Source organism: Hemiscyllium ocellatum, chromosome 4 (assembly GCF_020745735.1).
Source record: "Hemiscyllium ocellatum isolate sHemOce1 chromosome 4, sHemOce1.pat.X.cur, whole genome shotgun sequence".
Classification (NCBI taxonomy): Eukaryota; Metazoa; Chordata; class Chondrichthyes; order Orectolobiformes; family Hemiscylliidae; genus Hemiscyllium; species Hemiscyllium ocellatum.
In genome coordinates this window covers 123679726-123704039 of record NC_083404.1, presented here as the reverse complement: position 1 = coordinate 123704039, position 24314 = coordinate 123679726, and the positions used below count along the sequence as shown (strand labels likewise).

Genomic DNA, 24314 nt, shown 5'->3' with positions numbered 1-24314 from the left:
AGGTTGGGGTTGGAGCGGAGGGAGTGGAGGGCTGCATGTTCTGAGGGTGAGAGGTTGGAGTGGGTGAGAGGGGTGGACAGGTCGAATCGGTTAATGTCGCGGCGGCAGTTGAGTTGGACAACCACCATCAGTCTTCAAGGAGAAAGTGAGGACTACAGATGCTGGAGATCAGGGCTGAAAATGTGGGCTCATGCCTGAAACATCGATTCTCCTGCTCCTCGGATGCTGCCTGACCTGCTGCGCTTTTCCAACAACACATTTTCAACCACCAGCAGTCCCCTAGCAGGTAGGGTCGGAGAACAAGTCCTGAGATGCCTAGAAGTCAGTGAGAAGGTGAAGGCTGTGGTATGTCAGAGGTAATGGTTTCATACAAATCTATCGAAGAGATGAGTATAAAGAAACCATGTTAAGTAATTGAGAGTTGGGTAAGGTTGTTTTATGAGTCTGGGAGATGACCTAAAGAAAATAGTGAATGCATCGAAATCGACCAGAAGAAAATAGATTACAGCCAAGCTAGCTGAACAAGCAGCTTTAGTATAGAGATGGGTGTGACTCTTCAGTGAAGTTCAAATGTTGATAAGGGCATTGTTGGGATAAAAGGGATGAATCTTTCTTTCTGATGCTTGTAAAGAAATTGCTCCACTAATTCTTGTCGAGCTAAATAAAATCTGTTTCTTCCGTGTAATTTATTTTCGTTAGAAGTACACTTGTGAATATGTAAGTGACTGACTTTCATGTTAAATAATAAGAAAAATAAAACATTTTCAATTAAGCCAGTTATTACGCTGGGATCTGACATATCCAGTATTTCCACCAGCTGTTATCATAATTGTGCATAGCATTTAACACGGTGGAGATTATTTAAAACAAAAATGATGAAGTGTCTGCAGCGGAATAATTGCTTCTTGTTTTGTTTCTTAACGCTTTGAATAATGTATCTTCCAACTCCTGAACCAAAATAAGTGAAATGGGTTATATTAAATTGACAGCTAACAACTAAAGACCATTTCACCCAACTGGTCTATGTCAGCATTTAAATTTTACACAAGTCTCTTTCCACCCATCTTCACTTTCTCTTGATGCAATTATCAAACTTTCCCTTAAATGGACCTATGCAGTTTGCCTCAGCTATGGTTTGTGGTACCAAGTCTCACGTTCTTGCCATTTTTTGGATTAAAGTAAAAACAAAGTCAGCAGGTCTGACAACATCTGTGGAGAAGGAAACAGAGTTGGGTTTGAGTCCAAAATATAGTTTTACTTTGGAACTCAAAGTTCAGAAGAAAAGTTATATTGGCCTCGAAAGGTAAACTCTCTCCACAGATGCTGCAGGCCTGTTGAGTTTATCCATTACTTTCAGCTTTTATTACAGATCTCCAACATTTGCAGTATTTGGTATCTCTTTAGATAAAGAGGTTTCTTTTGATAAAACATTGAGAGCTAATAAAGGCAAACAGCACTATTAAAGACACTACTTTCTTGTACCACATTCTCATGCAAAGATCGTAACATTTTCAAAAGCAGTTTGCATCAATTCAAAATTTATGCATTTCTATTGCCATGAGTGTCTGCATTTTCCTTTTATAGCCAAAGCAAAGCTCAAGGCACTTTTTTTAAAATCACTGCTCATCTCCCCTCCTTTGTCTGTGAGAAGTTGATCAGACATAGTATGATGAAAAAGTCCAGGCGCATTGCTGTACATTCAAACAGATGCTCTGATAATAAACCAGTGACACTATTACTCTGTATTGTCACCATACAGGTCACTACTATCAAGGTTGTATCTTAATTTCCAGCAGCATGGTAATTCATTTGATGTTTCGAAGTTCTCTATGGTCAGCTCACTAGCTTTGAACAGATGGTTAACAAGCAGGATTTGACATCTCTTACGATTAGCCCATCTAATCAGTGCTTCATTAACAACAATCATCAGGCTTTCATTTCTAACACCTCATTATTTGCCCAGTCTTTCAATATGTGCGACTTGCTTTTCAAATTAATAGAAATCAGAGATTTGGGATACTTTACAACTAACCTTTGAATCCCAAATCCAATCAAACTATTCAAAGTATCTACTTGCTCCTAAAGTAAGTCACAATGTATTTTTGATTTAGATTTCTCCTCAACCAAAGTTTAAAAAATGCAAATAGAAATTGGGTTAAACTGATGTTGAAGGGTAATAAACGCTGAGCCCAATCAAATTGAGGGGTGAAATCATGGTGGCTCAGTGGTTAGCATTGCTGCCTCATAGCACCAGGGACATGGGTTTGAATCCATCCTTGGGTGACTGGCTGTGTGCAATTTGTACGTTTTTACAGAATGGTGAGGATAGAGGGAAGAAATAAGTGAATGCCGCTGGGAAGGGTAAGTTTTCCCACTTAAAAAGGGAGTTAACCTCAGGAGCCTGGCCTCCATTTTTACAGAGTGATGAGGAGAGAGGGTGGAGAGAAGCAAGGGCTGTCAGGAAGGGAGACCACAAGAACCATTTTTAAAGGAGCAGCAGAGGGAGAGGCCACAGCGAGGAGCAGAGGGCTGTCAGGTATATATTTAGGCAGCAGCTGAATCCTGAGATGCTACACATATAGTGCCTCCCACCCGCTCTCCTCCTCAAACCAAAAAAAAAACTCGCTTGTGTTGCTAAGGTAAGGAGTTTCAATTGATATTTCTTGGATATCATGTGATTGATTAAAAGTTTACTGTTAGCTGGTTAGTTGAATAAAACTATAGAGAAGCATTGGAAATTATTTCACTCATAAATTTGTATAAATTAATTAAATAAGTAGAGCTGACTGGACAAGTGATGTGCTGTAGTTCTATGAAGTGGGAGCTGGCTGATCCCATTTTGAACAGTTGCTGTGAGAGCTCCGGGTCAGAATTGATGATCTGGAATCTGAGCTTCAAACATCGTGCCACATCTGGGAGGGGGATAGTTACCTGGACGCTTTGTTTCGGGAGGCAATCACACCTGATAGATTAAGTAATTCAAATTCAGTTAGTGATCAGGGACAACAGGGTGTGACTATAAGTGAGGCAGATAGAGGGATTCTGGGTTCAGGAGTGGAGGATACTCAGCCCTTGACTTTGTCCAACAGGTACGAGATTCTTGCTCCCTGTATGGATGAGGAAAAGGGGTGTGGATAGGATCAGCCAGCTGACCATGGCATCATGATGCAGAAGGCCATTCAAGAGGGTGGAGCAAAAAGACAAGCCGTTGTTATAGGAGATTCTATAATTAGGGAGACAGATAGTACCCTTTGCGAACTGGATCAGGAGTCTCGCATGGTGTGTTGCCTGCCTAGTGCCAGGGTGCACAATATCTTCGACCGGCTTGAAAGGATACTGGAGGGAGAAGATCCAGCTGTGGTCCACATTGGCACTAACAACATAGACAAGGCTAGGAAGTAAGACCTGTTCGGGGAATATCAAGCACTAGGAAGAAAATTGAAGGGCCAGTCCTTTGGGATCATAATCTCTGGATTATTGCCCAAGCCATCTGCTAATTGGCATAGGGAAAAGAAAATTAGGAAAGTAAACATGTGGCTAAGAGATTGGTGTGGGAGAGAGGGATTTCATTTCATGGGACATTAGCATTCAGGAAACGTATCAAAGGAAAAGACACAGCCGATAAAGTGGCCAACAGCAGTGGGAAATCAGAACATTAGGAAGCCTAACAGAGGATAACAAAGAGAGAAATAAGAAAGGAGCGGATCAAGTATGAAAGCAGGCTTGCCAGTAGTACTAGTAATGATAGAAACAAACGAGAGGTAAAAGTAGACATTGGGCCACTCCAAACTGATGCAGGAAGGCTAGTGATGGGAGATAAGGAAATAGCTGAAGAACTTAACAAGTACCTTGCGTCAGTCTTCGCAGTGGAAGACATGAGTAATATCCCAACAATTAAGGAGAGTTGGGGGCAGAGTTGAGTATGGCAGCCATTACAAAAGAGAAAGTGATCGAAAAACTAAAAGGTCTAAAAATTGATAAATCTCCTGGTCCTGATGGGCTACATCCGAGAGTCCTGAGGGAGGTGGCTGAGGAAATAGCGGAGGCGTTGGTTGTGATCTTTCAAAAGTCACTGGAGTCAGGGAAAGTCCCAGATAATTAGAAAATGAATTACCGCTTGTTCAAGAAAGGATCGAGACAAAAGATGGCAATTATAGGCCCATTAGCCTAATCTTGGTTGTTGGTAAAATTCCAAAATCCATCGTGTTAAGGATGAGACTTCTAAATTTTCGAAGTGCCATGTCAGATTAGAACAAGTCAGCATGGATTTAGTAAGGGCAGGTTGTGCCTGACAAACCTGTTAGAATTTTTGAACAGGGAGCAAGTAGGTTAGACCAGGGAAATCCAGGGGATGTTATCTATCTAGACTTCCAAAAGGCCTCTGAAAAGATGCCTCATGGGAGGCTGCTAAGTGAGATGAGGGCCAATGGTGTTCAAGATGAGCTACTGCCATGTATTGAGGATTGGCTGTCTGACAGAAGGCAGAGAATTGGGATAAAAGGTTCTTTTTTGGAATGGCAGCTGGTGATTAGTGGTGTCCCGCAGTGTCCAGTGATGGGGCCACAACTTTATGTATTAATGATCTGGATGAAAGGACTGGGGCATTCTGAAGTTTGCAGATGATACAAAGTTAGAGATGAATAGGCAGGTAGTACTGAGGAAGTGGGGAGGCTGCAGAAAGATTTAGGAGAGTGGCCCAGGAAATGGCTGATGAAATTCAACATGAGGAAATGTGAGGTCTTGGAAAAAAATAATACAGGCATGGACTATTTTCTAAAAGAGGAGAAAATTCATAAAGCCGAAGTACAAAGGGAGGTGAGAATGCTAGTCCAGGATTCTCTAAAGGTTAACTTTCAAGTTGAGTCCGTGATTAAGAAAGCAAATGTAATGTTGTCATTTATCTCAAAGAGGGCTGGAATATAAAAGCAGCGATGTGCTTTTGAGACTTTATAAAGCTCTAGTTAGGCCCATTTAGAATACTGTGTCCAATTTTAGGCCCCACACCTCAGAAAGGACATACTGGCACTGAAGCATGTCCAGTGGAGATTCACATGGATGATCCCTGGAATGGCTGAGGATCCAGGGATTGTATTCATTAGAGTTTCGAAGATTGAGGGGTGATCTAATAGAAACTTACAAGATAATGCATAGCTTAGAAAGGGTGAAGGCTGGGAAGTCGTTTCCATTCGCCAGGGAGACTAGGACCCATGGGCACAGTTTGAGAATTAGAGGGGGTCAATTTAGAACAGAAATAAGGAGACATTTCTTCAGCCAGAGAGCGGTGGAATTCATCGCCATGGAGCGCAGTGGAGGCTGAGACGTAAAATATCTTCAAGGCAGAGATTGATAAATTCTTGATCTCCCAAGGAATTAAGGGCTATGGGGAAGAGTGTGGGTAAGTGGCGTTGAAATGCCCATCAGTCACGATTAAATGGCAGAGTGGACTCGATGGGCCATATAGCCTTACTTCCACTCCTTCGTCTTCTGATCTTATTTTCCCATATCCGTGGGTTTCCTCTGGTTTTCTCCCACAGTCCAGGGTGAGTGGACTAGATATGGGAAATGCAGGGTTACAAGGGTAGGGTGGGGATCCTCTTCGGAGGGTCAACACAGACTTGATGGCAAATAGCCTTTTTTTTTACTTTTAGGAGCAGGAAGGATTCTACGATTCCATAAAATCTTTAGATTCGAAACTCACAATTGCTACAGCACAGGAGGAGGTCATTTGACCCATTGGTTCTATTACCTTGTATTAATCTCCTGCCTTTCCCCATATTTCTGCTCACCATTTCTATCCCTTGAATGCCTCAACTGAATCTGCCTCCACCATACTTCCAGGCGGCATTCACTCAGTGAAAAAGTATTTTTCTCACATCACCTTTGCTTCTTTTGTACATCACTTGAAATCTATGTCCTCTCATTCTTTGTTTACTTTTGGGAGCAGGAACAGCTTATCCCCATCTCCTCTGTTCAGTCCACTCATGATTTTGAAAACTTCTGACAAATCTCCTCTCAACCTTTTTCTCTCCAAGGAGAACAGTTCTAAACTCTTCAATCTATCTTCATAATGGAAGCTTCTCATTCCTGGAACTATTCTTGTGAAATGCTTCTGCACTGTCTCCAAAGCATTCTCATCTTTCCTATAATGTGGTACCCACAACTGTACATAAGACTCTAGCTGAGGTCTCACTAGTGTCTCGCACAAGTTCAACATCAATTCCCTGCTCTTGTACCCTGTGCCTCCATTAATAAAGTAGAAAACTTCACCTACTGAAGTTAAAGTAACTGGACTATCCTTACAATCATCCTTAAACAAGGTTGTCATGTTTCCAGAAAAGACTGAAAGATCATAGTCAGTGCTCCCGCAATTTCTGCCCTTACTGCCTTCAATCCTTGTAGGCCTGATCTCAAACAATGATGTGTGGAGTTTGCACATTCTTCCTGTGTCTGGGTTTCGTCCAGGTGCTCCGGTTTCCTCCCATAGTCCAAAAATGTGCAGGTTAGGTGAATTGGCCATGCTAAATTGCCCGTAATGTTGGGTGAAGAGGTAAGTGTAGGGGAATGGGTCTGGGTGGGTTGCTCTTCAGAGGGTCGATGTGAACTTGTTGGGCTGAAGGGCCTGTAAGTAATCTAATCTAAAGTAAAAAAAATGAAAAGATGGAATACAGGAAAGAGATTGAGTGCTTAGCAGTATGGTGTAAAGACAACAATCTCTCCATCAAGGTCAGCAAAATGAAGCAGCTGATCATTGACTTCAGGAGGAGTGGAGGGCATGCCCCTGTCTGCATCAATGGTGCTGAGGTGGAGATGGTCCACAGCATCAAGTTCCTGGGAGTGATAATCACCAACCATTTGTTCTGGCCCACCCACTTCAACGTGATGGTCAAGAAAGCGCAATGATGCCTTTACTTCTTCAGGACACGAAGAAAATTCGGCACGTCTCACCAGTTTTGACAGATACACCTTAGAAAGCATCCTATTTGGATGCATCAAAGCATGGTACGGCAACTGCTCTTCCCAAGTGCTGCCTGGCCTGCTGTGCTTTGACCAGCAATACATTTGCAGCTGTGATCTCCAGCATCTGCAGACCTCATTTCTTACTGCAATAAACGAGAGACAGGCAAAAACACAACCCACTTTATCATGTAAACCAGCACTCCATTCAATGACTTCATCTATCTTCCCGCTGCCTTGGGAAAGTAACCAACGTAATCAAAGGCCCCTCCCACTCCAGTTATATTCTCTTCCACTGGGCAGAAGATATAGAAGTTTGAATACATGTACAAACAGATTCAAGAACAGCTTCTTCCCCCCTTTTATCAGACTTTTGAATAGACCTCTCAAATGTTAACGCTGATTTCTCTCTCTGTACCTTCTCTGTGGCTGTAACACTCTATTCTGGACTCTGTTCTGCTGCGATCTGCCTGTAGAACAGGCAAAACAACACTTTTCACTGTATCTTGGTACGTGATAACAATCAATCAAATCAAATCATGTCAAGATCCTTGGATGCATCTCATCTGGTCCCAATTCTTCTGTCAACTTTAGATTAGATTACTTTTTAGATTACTTACAGTGTGGAAACAGGCCCTTCGGCCCAACAAGTCCACACCGACCCGCTGAAGCGCAACCCACCCATACCCCTACATTTACCCCTTACCTAACTCTATGGACAATTTAGCATGGCCAATTCGCCTGACCCGCACATCTTTGGACTGTGGGAGGAAACCGGAGCATCCGGAGGAAACCCATGCAGACACGGGGAGAACGTGCAAACTCCACACAGTCAGTCGCCTGAGTCGGGAATTGAACCCGGGTCTCAGGCGCTGTGAGGCAGCAGTGCCAACCACTGTGCCAACGTGCCGTCCTTTAGATATTAGAAGTACGAATAAACTATCCAAGACATCTTCCTTATTAAATTTGAACCTTTCTAGTGACAAGAGTTTCCACGTCTGTCACTATGGCGTGGGCAACATCCTCCTCTTTCATGAAGACAGAGGCGAAGTATTCATTTGACACCTCAGCCATGCCATTTGAGTAAATCCCTTAATATTCTCTGATCGGCCCTATTCTTCCTTTAACCATTCTCTTATTGTTTCTGTGGCCATAGAAGAGTTTGATACTGCCCTTTAAGTTAGATACTAGTCTTTTCTCATTGTTCCTCTTTGCTTTCCTTTTTTGCTTTTCACCTCCCCTCTAAATCTTTGGCGTTCCTGTTGATTCTTAATTGTATTTGCTGCCTTATTGCCTTCATAAGCACTTCTCCTTTTCAATGTTAACTTTTATCTTCTTTGTCATCCAGGGAACTCTGGATTTATTCATCTTACCTTTTCCATTAGAGGGAATAAACCTAACTATACCCAAACTATCTGCTCTTCGAAGGTAGTCTATTGTGGAGATAGCATTTTTCTCACCAAACTCTTGTTCCAATCAATCTTGCTCAGCTCTGTTCTTGTCCCACTAACGTCAGCTGTCTGCCAGAAAATTTCTCTTTCTCTGGATTATTGCATGGCATTCTCCATCCTGAACCTATGATACAATGATCACTGTCTCCTAAATATTCCTACACTGAGACTTAATCCACTTGGACCATTTCATTTCCAAGGACGAACAATACATTCTCCCTTGGTGGATTAGATACATCCTGCTGTCGGAAACACTCCCGATACAATCCAGGAACACTTGCCCCTCAATGCCCTTTCCAGTATCAGCATCCTAATCTATATGTGCTTAAATGAAGACCCTCATTATAACTTCTCTATAGTGTTGACATTTCTTTGCAGATTCGTTCATCTATATCATTTCCATTGGTTGCTGGTCTATATGTAACCCACTCTTTTTATTCCATAGGTCTTGCCAAATTGACTCTGTCCTCGAATTCTCTGCAGATTTTTTTCCATAACTGCAATGCTCTCAACATCTGTAACTCCCCAGTCTTAATTACTCTACACCATGCATTTACATTAGCTCTGTTACAGATTTTTTTTTGCTTCCCTCCTGTGGCTTCACCTTATAATGCTGGCTACACCCCTGAGTATTTCGCAAGGCTTAGTGATAACCTCTACTTTTTTTTATTGGTACCCCCTTGTCAAATAAGTTTAAAGCTACCTAAATGCCAAATTTCATTAAAACAAATTTTCTAAGTTGAATTTGCACAGGCAGGAATAAGGTGTGACACTGGAAAAGCACAGCAAGTCAGGTAGCATCTGAGGAGCAGGACAGTCGACACTTCGGGCATAGGCTCTTCATCAGGAATGCTGGCTATATCCCTGTGTATTTTGCGAGGCTTGGTGATAATCTCTATGACATTCCTGATGAAGGGTGAATGCCTGAAATGTTGACTCTCCTGTTCCTCAGATGCTGCCTGACCTGCTGTACTTTTTCTAGCGCCACACGTTTTGACTCTGAAACCCAGCATCTGCAGTGCTCACTTTCTCCAGGAATAATATTACTTCATTTTCTCTTTCAAAATATGTTGTATCACTTTCTATTCAATTGGCACTCTTAATAAGATCCTGAGATACAGTTTTTAATGTTTCTGAAATTTGTTCCTGCGGGGTCACACACTAGAGCTTACTCTTGCAGCTGAACAATTTATCTAAAATATAACTCACGCTCATCACTGCATTCAGCAATTCCATCATTTCACATCAGTTCAAAACTATTCAAAAGTTCCTTTGAAATATCTGTGCAGTTTTGTTTGATCACCATTTAGTCCTCTCAAGGGTTCCACCTCACTTCTGACAAACTCTCTTACTTATAAAATACTTTACTGTTCCTTTAATGTGTAAAGCAATCCTCATAATCTCCAGTTTTCTCAACCCAATCACAATCTCATGCATTTCAAGCTTCAAGGGGTCCCATATATACCATTGGCTGGAATATCCTATTTACAAAGGAATGAAAGTTTCACAATCATCCCGTTTGAGGATCTATAAGGAAATGATGCAAGCTTTTTAAACAAAAAATGCCTGACTATTTACCAGAGAGTAGACTAAGGCTGCAAGGTAGCACAGTGCAATCAGCTATGCTTGAAAGGGACAAAGAATGCTGCAGAAACTCAACTCGATTCTGACAGCATCTAGCAGACCTGCTGAGTTTCTCCAGCATTTTCAATGTTTGTTTCAGGTTTTCAGCATCCACAGTACTTTGCTTTTATTCGATCTATAGTTGACACTGATAATCATGACACAGGATACACTCACTTGACCAGGAAGCTGTGTGTTTTCCGGCAAGGGAGTAAATCAAAAATATGTGCAGCAGTGCAATTCATATACCTAATGGAAGGCCCAGGATAACCAAATAATCAGACCAGAGTGGGATTAAAGGAAGTGAAGTGTTTTGACTCTACCCAGACAGGTATATAAACAGAGAGCTCAAACGTCAGAAAACAGTTCAAAGTTAACTTCATTTCAGACATTGAAACATTTGTCATTCACTTTTATAAAGATCACTTAGAGGGATAAATATGACGTAAAAGATAAGTTCATACCACAAGATGAGATCAGCTTAGCATAATACCTACTGAAGGGAAAGATGCGTGCACCACCTCCACTTTAGCTTGATCAGTTAGTCCCTCAGGGACAGAGTCAGAGGTCACACACCACCAGGTTACAGTCCAATATGTTTATGTGAAATCACAAGGTTTTGGTGAGCTGCTTCTTTTTCAGGTGATATTCACCTAATGAAGGAGCAGTGCTCCAAAAGCTTGGTGATTTCAAATAAACCTGTTGGACTATAATCTGGTGTCATGGGACTTCTGGCTTTATCCACACTGGCAACTCCACCTCAGGGAAAGGGTAAAGCAAAGTCTATCTGCAAAATATCTACTCTCCATCAATGACCAGAGTTGGTGCTTATGGGGATGAACATTTCCTTCCCTGGATGCACATGGTGAAAATTATGTATTGTTACCTGCTTGACATTTATAAAAACTATAATAATCTATCAATAGGGGTTAATGATTGTACAGGCTCGTCGTGATGATGTTCAACAGCTGATTGGTGCCTCGTTCGTTTATTCCTCGAGAGCACATCTTTCTAACTACCAACAGAATGACACAGAACAACACATGGTATATTCCAGTCAGATAGAGAACAATGACTACTCTGTTTGAACCCCAATACCTTATCTTGCTTACTTCTATATCTGACAGGATCCTTATGGATAAAAGATCTGCTGTGGGAGTAGCTAGTGACATGAAGATTTAAGGTGATTAGGAAGAGAGTTACAGGGGACATATGAGCTAAATGTTTTTCATCCAGAGGGTGGTGGGTGACTGGAATTTGTTGCTTGGTTTCATGATTGACGCAGCAAGCCTCAACATCCAGAAAATGTACTTGAATCTGCAGCTGTAACCTTCGAGGATACGGAAAAAGCATCGGAGCTGAGTGGAATAGCAGCCGGAAGGCTAGATTTTTTTTGTAGTCAGCACACATATGATGGGCTGAAAGGGCACTTTGTGTTATAACTTTTTTATGGTTCTATGGAAACCAGAAGGCACAGAAGAAGAATTAAACAGGAGAGTACTAAATAACCCTAACATTTTAAAGATACTGCTCTCTGATCTACCATTAAATATAGTAGTAGTTTATTAATAATCAACATACAAGCAAACCTAAATCATTGAAATTAATATCTTAACTGAGTAATAACTGAAACTATGATTTGATTCAGTTCAATTTCCTTGACAGAAGATTGCCAGTTACGATTTACTTCAATAAATATATGACAGAATACATTTTCCAGTGAGTCAGCGATCAAATTGCTTTGACATATTCTGAGAGCATACAAACATGAAGAGCAGAATATTATAGGTTAGATAGGGCAGCACGGTGACACAGTGGTTAGCACTGCTGCCTCACAGCGCCAGAGACCCGTGTTCAATTCCCACCTCAGGCGAGTTTGAACATTCTCCCCGTGTCTGCGTGGGTTTTCTCCGGGTGCTCCGGTTTCCTCCCACAGTCCAAAAATGTGCAGGTTAGGTGAATTGGCCATACTAAATTGTCCAGGGATAAATGTAGGGAATGGGTCCGGGTGGGTGTGCTTTGGCGGGTCGGTGTGGACTTGTTGGGCCGAAGGGCCTGTTTCCACACTGTAAGTAATCTAAGATGCAGGGTTTATAGAAGCTAAGCTGAATCAGAATTATAGGTAATATTTCAGTGTGAAATTCTGTTTACGTGAAGGAACCCTCTTCTGTGATGGTCAATGTCAAACAACCAAAGTAAGCAAAATGGTTAATGCTTTTTGAAATAAGAATTTTTTGATTCTTCACAACTATTTATATTTAAGCTATAAACGTAGAAGTGTGGAGTGCAGCAGAGATTTTTAATTGCATGTATTTACGTCAGCATAGAGATTCATTATGGGACTGTTAACATATGGAATTGGAGGCACCTATTGACATGGGCAGAGAAGCCATTAGGAATCAAGAGTGAAGACAGTATGCTGATGTTGTCAGAACATGACTAGTGGTGTTCCCAAGGAACCTGTACTTCAATGTTTTATATTGACTCCTTCCTTCAAATAACGTATGGAGAGCCATCTACTCATGTTGGCCATGACAGTAAGTGAGACAGCATCCAAGGAACAGGAAATTCGACGTTTCGGGCATAAGCCCTTCTTCAGGAAAAAATGTTGAATTTCCTGTTCCTTGGATGCTGCCTGACCTGCTGCGCTTTTCCAGCAACACATTTTCAGCTTTGATCTCCAGCATCTGCAGACCTCACTTTCTCCATGACAGTAAGTGGGTGTGCTTTGGCGGGTCGGTGTGGACTTGTTGGGCTGAAGGGCCTGTTTCCACACTGTAAGTAATCTAAGTAAGTAATCTAAGATGCAGGGTTTATAGAAGCTAAGCTGAATCAGAATTATAGGTAATATTTGTTAAAAGAATGCAATTGTCACAGTAAATAGTACACATAAAAGCAGAGTTGCGAAGAAAAGTTGATAGATTAAGTGAGTGGACAAAACCATGACAATAGGGTTAAATGAGGAGATGTGTAAAGTCATCCATTTCAGATGTTTATCCATCTTCTTCTCAAAATGATTAACTGACAGCATTGCGCGCTTTTGCTAAATTCCTGTTCCACATATGCATCACTCTTCAGATTTTGATCAAGTCTCAGTAAATGCTGACTAGTCTTTGCATCAATTTGTTTTGTGATCACAGACCAAGTTAATTAGCTTATGAAGGTTTTAAAAATAAATCTAGATTATTTTCCACTCATTTCAGTGATTCCTTTTTTATAGATAAGATAAATTAGATCAGAGATCACTGCCCTTGTCTAAACTATCTTTGAATCATTGGTGGGAACTATTTTGAACTTTGCAATCCTGATAAAAACCTGGCAGACCACATTACCAGCCTTGTGAGCTTGCCTTTTGTTCTTCCATTGATTTCAATTGGATGGAAATTGGAAGGTTTAACAACAGATGGTCTCGATACTTTTCCTTTTGTACTTGTTCCAATAAACTTCCATTCATGTTTCTAGTTTCAAATTACTCCCCATTTAACAATATTAAAATCCAACTCCATTCACAAGCCACGTACTGTTACCAATTGCTTACTTGAAAGCAGCTGTATGACAATAAATTGTACTTTTGGCTCAAATGATGCTTTTTAAGGGGAAATATATTCCATCAATAACACTGATCCATATAGAGTAACTGTATTATTACACTAAAATGTTATTCAATGAACAAATGACGGGGAAAGGCAGAGTTATGACCCAAGTTAATTTGATAATCACTTCATGAGGAGTAGAACTGTTAAGATAATCAACTAAAACTAATATCATTTAGGGATATGGGTTTCCCACTTAATTATTCTGTAACATGAAAGCAATACAAGGATAGAACTTAAACAACGTCTTTCTGGAATTGTGACAAGCTCTCTTTACAGCGCCATAAATATAATATTTAAATAATAAAATTGCTAAATCAATGCTTTTTGACATTCTTTTTGTCTTTAATTATATAGAAGCAATTGAATACTTTCAGATCCTGATAATATTTCAAGAATAAAATACTGATTGCTATCTGTTTATTGCTTTACAGTACGAATACAGGTCATTCTCCTATACCGCGCAGTTCGTTAATGCAAATTCACTGAAACGTGACTGATGAATTGGGGATACTGCTTCTAAAGTGCAAAGTTTTAAAGCATGTATTGAGTATAATGCGATTCCAGTCCCATTAGTTTAAATGATGCCGCTATTATACGATTTTCTTATAACATGGAATTGAAGGAGAACGAAAATACCGCAATGTAGCAGAACTGATTGTACTCTGTAGTTATATTTTTAAATCTACACCACTTACATTTGTATGTTTGCCAAATAATAAAAGTTTGAAGTTTCAACTTATCAGGTTCTACAAGTTGATGGTATGAAGCACAACATTACAAAGTAATTTTTCATTAAATCTTTCCTGAGTCTCCATTAGCTTATTTAGCTTGTAGCTCATTGGTTAAACACAAATATTATGACAGAGAATGACATTCTAATGAAAAGAATTCTCAATATAAACAGTTGGTTTGAACAGAAATGTGTTTTGTTCCTTTTATTCAATTTAGACCACAAAATAAAACAAAGGACAGTGAATCCTGGAAATGTGAAATGAAATTAAAATTACTGGAGAAACTCAGCATATCTGGCAGCATCTGTGGAGAGAAAGCACAGCTAACATTTGAGTCTTAAGGCTCCCTGGTCTTGAAAAGTTACCTTCATCTAACACTACGGGCAATTTGGTGTGGCCAATTCAACTAACCTGCACATTTTTGGGCTATGGGAGGAAACTGGAGCACCCACTGGTAACCTACGCAGACACGGGGAGAATATGCAAACTCCACACAGAGAGTCACCTGAGGCGGGAATTGAACCCGGGTCTCTGGCGCTGTGAGGCAGCAGTGCTAACCACTGTGCCACTCACAGTGCTTGCTCCTCTTCAATGTACAATTTTTAGAGCATCACTCATTACAGAAGGGCACAAAATGTGAAAACCACGAAAAACATTTACAGCAACAGAAACAAGATCTGGCCCACTGACCTTTAATACCCACCGCTTCATTAGTGCCTGAATTGTATAGATTTTCACTTCATATAATAAATGAGTAGCAATTTTACATGAACTTCAACATACAGGATGCACATTTACAATATACCTTTCATTATCTCAGGGCATCCCAAAGCATTTAAACAACTAATGGAGCATTTTAAAGTCACTGTAGTAACTGAAGTAGATGCAAAAGCTAATTTACTCACAGTAGTTTTTAACAAAAAATGAATGTGACAACAACCAAATAATATGTATTTATTGATGCTGGGTGAGGGAATGAGGGAACAATTGTTGGACAAGACTCCAGAAAAAACTCCCTGCTGTTCTTTGAAAAATGTTAAGAGGAGATTTTACATCAATCTGAGGTGGTGGGTAAGACCATGGCGTAAAATGGCAACTGAGGGCAGCACTCCCTCATTATTACAATAACTGTTCGTCATGATCACTGGTTTTAATTTCAAAAGGAAGTCAAATCATAAAACTTTGATTTGCTAAAAATTTAATCAAAAGAAAACAAGAATTTCTTCCTACCTGAGCTGCTGTTTCAGTTCATTGAAACGTGGTCTTCTGCTAGGATCATATGCCCAGCATTTCGTCATGAGACTGTAGAGTGTTGGAGGGCAATTTGGAGGCATTGGCAACCGCTCACCATTTTCTATTCTACCAATTACATCATTATTTTTTACTCCTTGAAATGGTTTCACTCCATACATTAGAATTTCCCACATACAAACACCTAAAACATTAAAACAAACATAAAGAGTAGAAAATATTTTAATTTAAATACTAAAAAAGTGCAACATAAAAGTGAGCTTTCATTACATCGGTTTGACTACAGAATTGGGCAAACTGCCCATGTCTTATGTGGCCGAACTAAAGCTGACAATGTTGGATTGAACCTAATTATTTAGCCACAGATAATAGTGGCTTAACCTTCCAAGGAGGTGCAATCATAGTCAGATTGCTACTTTGCTTCTTTTAACATTCCTTGCCTAGAAATTCTATGTATCAGGACTGAATTTCTCATTTGGACTGAGAAATATAGCGTATATTAGATGTGAGAGTAGCACAGAGTCAGTATGGAGGCTATGCTGCACCCATTCTTTTAAGCAGTAACTTCTGTACACCAAAGTTTAAAGATCCCAACCTCTGTGAGAAGCTGCAGAGAAGCTGCAAATGAGCAGGTAGGGGGACAAGTGGCTGGTGGTGAAGGGGCAGAATAGGTTGGGTTTAGAATTGGGAGTTGTTGGGTTGGCTGGGGAAGGTGGGGTAATAAAGAGATGTTGGATCATGGCAGGTATAGGTATGGAGTTTTGCTGGGGATGGAGGGTGTATGTATTTATCAGATCAAGGAATTGGGGTCAGGCCAGGGCAGTGTCTAAGCATCTGGAGCTCAGTAGAGAATCGGAAAGAAGTCAGTTTTATAGTGACAGCAGTTGTAATTTCTATAATTATTGCTGATTAACTATTCAGGAGAGTGAGCTGGAATGCTGCAATGTCTGCAACTCAAAGTCAGAGTTCTAGAATTTTGTGGTGATTTTAAATTGGGAGCAGCAGGGGAGCAGGGGCCAATGGAATTCAGCACGCACAGGGTGGCAGACAGCAACGAGAGCAGTATGAACACATGCAGCTATTTTGAATGAGTTAATCCAATATAGGATGGAATCAACTGGCCTGGAATGAAATCAGGGACTTTTTCGAAACTCGAAAGATTGTAAAAATCCATAACTATCAAAAGAAGATGCTAGTCAATTGAAATTCTAAAATTTCACAGACCAAATAAATGGTTGAACAGCCTCTAAATGTTTATAATAGAACAACAGTTTGTGAGGACAGAGGATTTTCCAGATGGATCTTCAACAGAAAAGGAAAAGTTTGATAAAGGTGTTCATTTTAAAAGGGAACAGGTCAGTGCCTTAGAACAATAAACGAATGGAAACTAGAAAGTGTGTTTGCATGGTCAGCTATTTAATGTGGATTGGATCAAAGTGAGTAGGTACTTAATCTAATCGATGATGAGCTCTGACAGGGATGAATTGTGAAAACAAGAAATCACTTAAGTTCGGGGCTGGGGCTTGAATGAGGATTCATGCTAAAGAAGGTTCAGTTTGCTGGGCAAGGGATTAAATTCAGTTTATTATCAAGTGCAAACCCATAGAGACAAGTGTATAAATCATCTCAATATTAATGATGAGGTAGTCTGCGATTTGCTGGCACTTCATCTTAGAATAGAGCGTACAAAAGAAGAGCGAGTTCAAAGGAGACAACTGTATTTCATTTAAACAGCAGCATGATTTATGTGAATAGAGTTAAAGCAAACTTACCAAACATCCATACGTCACTAGCTGAGGTAAACCGGCGGAAGTTGATCGATTCAGGAGCCATCCATTTGATGGGCAGCTTCCCTTTCGAGGCTGTCAAGATAAAGATGAAAGCTCATAAACTGTATCATTTATGCTGTAGTTTCTGTATCCAATCCTGTTCATTAATTACACAATTTTGAATCTGGCCCCCAGAAAGCAAGGTAGTGCAATCCATGTGCACAATAAATGGAATGAGGATCTGTTCAGAGTGCAATTGTAAAAATGCATTTGTAATGAGTTGGTCACAACATCAGTTTTGCCAAGTTAAGTTCGCTTCCTGTTTCTGCTCACACAAGTCAAAACATAAAATCTACACTGAACCAGTGTAATTGAGAAGCAGAGAATGTAATTGATTGACTGGAATAGGTGTACAAGTAGCTTAGTATTTTATTCCTAACTGGGTGAGTAATCGAGAAGTCTTGATTAACAATTCAGAGACAAGAGTTCAAAATCCATAAAAGCAATTAGGAAATTTAGATTAGAGTCATAGAGATGTACAGCATGGAAACAGACCCTTCGGCCCAACTCGTCCATGCTGACCAGATATCCCAACCCAATCTAGTCCCACCTGCCAACACCCTGCCCATATGCCTCCAAACCCTTCCTATTCAAATACCCATCCAAATGCCTCTTAAATATTGCAATTGTACCAGCCTCCAACACATCCTCTGGCAGCTCATTCCATACACTACCACCCTCTGCATGAAAAAGTTGCCCCTTAGGTCTCTTTTATATCTTTCCCCTCTCACCCTAAACCTGTGCCCTCTAGTTCTGGACTCCCTGATCCCAGGGAAAAGACTTTGCCTATTTATCCCATCCATGCCCCTCATAATTCTGTAAACCTCTATAAGGTCATCCCTCAGCCTCCGACGCTCCAAGGAAAACAGCCCCAGCCTGTTCAGCCTCTCCCTGTAGCTCAGATTTTCCAACCCTGGCAATAGCCTTGTAAATCTTTTCTGAACCCATTCAAGTTTCACAACATCTTTCCGATAGGAAGGAGACCAGAATTGCACGCAATATTCCAACAGTGGTCTAACCAATGTCTTGTACAGCCGCAACATGACCTCCCAACTCCTGTACTCTGACCAGTAAAGGAACGCCTTCTTCACTATCCTATCTACCTGCGACTCCACTTTCAAAGAGCTATGAACCTGCATTCCAAGGTCTGCTGGTTCACCAACACTCCCCAGGACCTTACCATTAAGTGTATAAGTCCTGCTAAAATTTGCTTTCCCAAAATTCAACAGCTTGCATTTAACTGAATTAAACTCCATCTGCCACTTCTCAGCCCAGTGGCCCATCTGGTCCAGATCCTGTTGTAATCTGAGGTAACCCTCTTCGCTGTCCACTACACCTCCAATTTTGGTGTCATCTGCAAACTTACTAACTATACCTCTTACACAAATGACAAAGAGTAGAGGACCCAGGACCAATCCTTGTGGCACTCCACTAGTTACAGGCCTCCAGTCTGAAAAACAACCCTCCAGCACCATCCTCTGTCTTCTATCTTTGAGCCAGTTCTGTATACAAATGGCTAGTTCTCCCTGTATTCCATGAGACCTAACCTTGCTAATCAGTCTCCCATGGAGCACTTTGTCAAACGCCTTACTGAAGTCCACATAGATCACATCTACTGCTCTGGCCTCATCAACCTTCTTTGTTACTTCTTAAAAAAAACTCAATCAAGTTTGAGAGACATGATTTCCCACGCACAAAGCCATGTTGACTATCCCTAATCAGTCCTTGCCTTTCCAAATACATGTACATCCTATCCCTCAGGATTCCCTCCAACAACTTGCCCACCACCAAGTTCAGGCTCACTGGTCTATAGTTCCCTGGCTTGTCCTTACCACCCTTCTTAAACAGTGGCACCACATTAGCCAAACTCCAGTCTTCCGGCACCTCACCTGTAACTATCGATGATACAAATATCTCAGCAAGAGGCCCAGCAATCACTTCTCTAGCTTCCCACAGAGATCGAGGGTACACCTGATCAGGCCCTGGGGATTTATCCACCTTTATGCATTTCAAGACATCCTCCTCTGTAATCGGGACATTTTGCAAGATGTCACCATCTATTTCCCTACAGTCTATATCTTCCATATCCTTTTCCACAGTAAATACTGATGCAAAATATTCATTTAGTATCTCTCCCATTTTCTGTGGCTCCATATAAAGGCTGCTTTGCTGATCTTTGAGGGGCCCTATTCTCTCCCTAGTTACCCTTTTGTCCTGAATATATTTATAAAACCCCTTTGGATTCTCCTTAATTCTATTTGCCAAAGCTATCTCATGTCCCCGTTTTGCCCTCCTGATTTGAAATAAATGTATAACTTAAAAAAAAAGTTCATAGGTGTGACCATCACTAGTTAGACCAGTATTTACTGTCCATTCTAATTGCTCAAGAAAGTGGTGATGACCGGGCTTCTTGAAACACTGGAGTCCTTGGGGTGTAGGGACATACTCCCTTGTAAGGGAGTGGCAGGGCTTAGATGCTGTTTCACACAAGGAACAACGATTAAGTTCCAAGTTATGATGCAGTGAGATTTAGAAAGGAACTTGCACGTTGTGACATTCCTATGCAGCTGCTGCCCTTGTCCTCGTAGATGACAGAATCTGCAAGTTTGGAATCTGTCGAAGAAACCTTGATTAGTTATTGCAGTGCATTTTGTAGATAGCACACAACTGCTACTGTTAATCAGTGGTGAAGGGAGTGATTGTTCAACATGATGGATGGTATCAGAAGTCAATTCCACTCTATAAGCACATCGACCTGGACCCAATATACCAACCACTGCAGTGGACAGCTGGAACTGACAACCGGAAGTGGCAGATTCAAACCACTACAAATGCCGGAGGAAAGATCACAGAAGTGCTTCACAGGAGGCTCCCAAGCACTGAGGAAGTCACCTAGATAGGGGACGAAACGTCTGCAACATAAATTCCCAGCTCAAACAGAACCACAACAACGAGCACCCGAGCTACATATCTTCTCACAAACTACTTCTTCTTAGACCAGATGAGACTCAGGTTTGTTTTAAGTTTATTCATGCATGCACGGGAGAAGTACACATCAAGAAAATAGCACACAACTCAAATCTTCATCACAAGTTCAAAGATTTTATATGATTCTTAGAGATAACAAGTTTTCAGTGGACTATTTCTACAAGTAATTTCTGCTCAATTAAAGCCTTACACACTTTTCACCTTTAACTCGGTCCAACCCCAGTTGCATACCTGGCATGCAAGGTCACAGATTTCCTTTCTGAAAGGAGATTAGTCATTCTATTTGATCTGGCCTGGCCAAGATCTGATATCAGACCCACAGCATTGTATTTGACTGTTGAACATCCTCTGATAACAGCCCAGCAAGCCACTCAGCTGTATTCAAGAAGATAGCTCACCACCATTTTCTGAAGGGCAAATAGGAATGTGCAATAACTGCTGGTATAGCCTGTATGCTCACATTTCACAAATGAATTTTAAAAATAACCAAAGAGGATTCAAGACAACTGAAAAAAAGTATTGAAAAAATGGTGCAGTTAGAAGAAACAGAATAATCAAAGATTTCAATTGACTGCTGATCACAAATATTATGTACCAATGATCAATTAACTGAATTTGAACTCACTTAAAACAGACCTGCATAAAGCTTTAAGTGACTGGTCAGGGTCATAATGATGGATTAACATGCCCACAGTTTTTTGTGCACCTTAAATCCTTATCATATGAGACAGACACCCCCAAAGGGGTATAGTTGGCATAAATGTGCCACAGCAAACTGCAGATGCAGTCATTTACTTAGAGTGACTTCTGAATCGATGTAAAAGATTGTAGAACATCACAATGGCTTTAAACACAACTCACTCAAATGTTACTTTTAACATTTCCAGTGGACAATAATTACTTAGGAGGATCACACGCAAAGGCTGTGGATTACTATTGTATTAATGATCAACAGGACATATTCACTGTTGAATGCTCATTTTCTATGGATGGGAAATGTAAGATTATTGTTCAGGCATTTCAAATAAATGGGAACAGATTCTGTGGCACCAACAATAAAATCCAATAGTTTTACAATTTGTTATGTCAAGAACTCAACTGATACCAAAACACATCACATATTGGACTCCTTGTAAGCACAGACATCAGAACATTATTTTCAGAGTTTCCCTATCCAAATTTTATAGCTTTGTATTAACACTGATCCCTACCTTTGTAGTAAGTGCTGTCTTCCATGTATCTCGATAAACCAAAGTCTCCTAACTTTACACAGTCTAATGACGATACTAAGACATTTCTGGCAGCAATATCCCTGTAGGAATAAGAAGTACAGATTAAAATACTAATACTAAGCCTTTGAAGAAAAAGTACTGATTTGGTCAGATAAATCCTTTTCAAGTCTTTCAAATAGAAGGACCATTACATTATGATTTTCACTGAATAATGAGATTTTTTCCATTAAATTGCTTTTCATACACAAGTTTCTTCATGCACGTAAATTTGAAAGTGTTTCATCAACCAAACCGTCCAGAATTTACTGGATTTAATTTGCTGCAATGCCACTCAATTTAACACAAGCCTTAATCTCAGCAAAGTATTTTTGATTTTTGCTTTAAATTCTTTCCTACTGCTCAGAAGCCACTGATCTCACAGTCCATGGGCAGATTCCACCTTACACTTTTATGATGTCAAGTTTATCCGCTTTCATTTATGACAACTATGGGTGTCTACCAGCACTACTAAATGTCTTCTTGTTACTTATCACTGAATATTACAAAATAATCCATTAACAATTTTATTTACAATAGATTATACACCAGAAAAGTAGTGTGATCCATCCAAATATTGATTACAATTCATCCTATTCCGGCATTTGTAACAAAACATTGCTCTAAGTGGTGTACTTTTGCTGTGTAGTCCTTATTAAATATGCCTCTGAATGAATTTCACAACTTTAATTTTCATAATCAGAAGAATTCTTAGAAATGTGCTTTTTGGAAACACTTGTCTTTAACATTTCGGGTGGCACAGTGGTTAGCACTGCTGCCTCACAGCGCCAGAGACCGGGGTTCAATTCCCGACTTAGGCGACTGACTGTGTGGAGTTCTCCCTGTGTCTGTGTGGGTTTCCTCCAGATGCTCCGGTTTCCTCCCACAGTCCAAAGATGTGTGGGTCAGGTGAATTGGCCATGCTAAATTGTAGTGTTAGGTAAGGGGTAAATGTAGGGGTATGGGTGGATTGCGCTTCAGTGCGTCAGTGTGGACTTGTTGGGCCGATGGGCCTATTTCCACACTAAGTAATCTAAAAAAAAAATTTATTGTAATTAATGTTGGAAACAAAACTAGAACAATATTATAGTTTGGTAAACACAGGCTCTTTCTAATCATTGAACACAACAAGCTATATTCTGTGCAACAATAATGTGGTTTAAAAATAAATAGCGAACAGTTAAGTTTTATCTGAGATAATCCTAATCCACAGCAAAAGATCAGAAACACTGTTGTTCAGATCTTCAAGTCAAGGCAACTGGGAAGTCTCAATGGTGAATACATCAGTGACGTCAAAATAAATTGAGATGGAGTGAAATCTGTTGGAAGGGTAGTTTCTTCCAATGGTAATTCCCGGAGTCTAATCTCCATTTCAATGTCTAATGCAAGCGCTTTAAGGCTTTAATTTCCTGTAAACTAGCTCACAATTCTTTGTACATTTTTATGTTGCATTTTTATTTGAGGCAACATGTCACTAAGAAACAGACATGGATTCTTTTTCTGTCTTTCATCTAAAATCCAGAAGGGGGCACTTATTTAGCATTGTTTCCAAAAGGTAATTTGTTTTTGTGTATGTGTAGGAATATACAAGAATAAGTTAAATTATATTGTTTACTTTCTTTCCATTTTGATCTTCCTCTAGTTTTTGTTTGGATATATACACTGGCTGTAGTATGAGCAGAAGGCTTTACCCAAACCTGTCAATGCTGCTGAAGGCTAAATTAAGTGTGCAACATTTAATGTTGCTCAACTCTGCTAGCAAAGAAGCACTTAAAATACATGCAGTGCTTCAAGCAGAAAACAATCCCTGCAATTTGGAATATACTATACAACTGAATACTACATTTACCCCGTAAAACCTTAGAGTCTAATGGTACTTTGTTTCCAGTTCAATCACCAATACACCAATTTTCATTAGTTAGTCAATGGTCAGTAATGCCAGTAATGCCTACATCCAAATTAACATTTCTATAATATTCTTTCCTCTCATCAAACAGACTGAACTGCATCCTTACTCACCGATGTACAAATCGCTTACTCTCCAGATAAGATAGTGCTGTGCTGAGCTGGTAAGCATACAGAATTAAGGAGGCCAAATCCAAGTTGTATTTTCTTACTTGTAAAAACGACCGTAACTAAGGGCAAAAACATTCAATTATAGTAGTCATTCTTCTGTTAAAGCAATTCTAAAAGTATTATTCTTTTGACATAGACCAAAGAAAATATTGTAAATGCACCATATTGCCAAGTTTTTGTCAAGTCACATATCTGTTTTCTACAGGCTTAAATTCAAATTAAGTTTTAAAAAAGTAAGCATCTCTTCTCATTATGGCTTTTGATTTCAGCTCCTTTATAACCTGTAAGCAACTCACCAAACGAAATTATTGAAACTGTCTGAAGAAAAGTAGCAAATTTTAAATTATACAAACTGGTTACATTGCAGTTAAGACATTGAGCCCAATTTGGGACATCTTACTTCTGGAAACATGTGGCAGCTGGGTGGACATCACAGATGATGCCAGGGGTAAGAGACATTTAAAAGAGTCGAGAAAAACTGTGGTCTTTTCATAAGGACAAATGAGGTTGAGATATGTTCATTTTTTTCAGATTTAATAAAGCAAAC

The 24314-nt window shown here is 40.1% G+C and overlaps 1 protein-coding gene across 9 annotated transcripts in view; it reads right to left on the bottom strand.

Annotated features, from left to right (window-relative positions):
* The window catches only part of LOC132815081 (focal adhesion kinase 1), a 557743-nt gene that overhangs the window by 89124 nt on the left and 444305 nt on the right, over positions 1-24314 (bottom strand). For all 9 annotated transcript variants that reach the window (XM_060823816.1, XM_060823815.1, XM_060823817.1 and 6 more), the window contains 4 exons: positions 23711-23826; positions 21635-21735; positions 17379-17468; positions 15586-15790 (listed from right to left, as the gene is read on the bottom strand). In XM_060823816.1, the coding sequence (XP_060679799.1) occupies positions 15586-15790; positions 17379-17468; positions 21635-21735; positions 23711-23826 (512 nt within the window). The remainder of the gene's footprint in view (positions 1-15585; positions 15791-17378; positions 17469-21634; positions 21736-23710; positions 23827-24314) is intronic.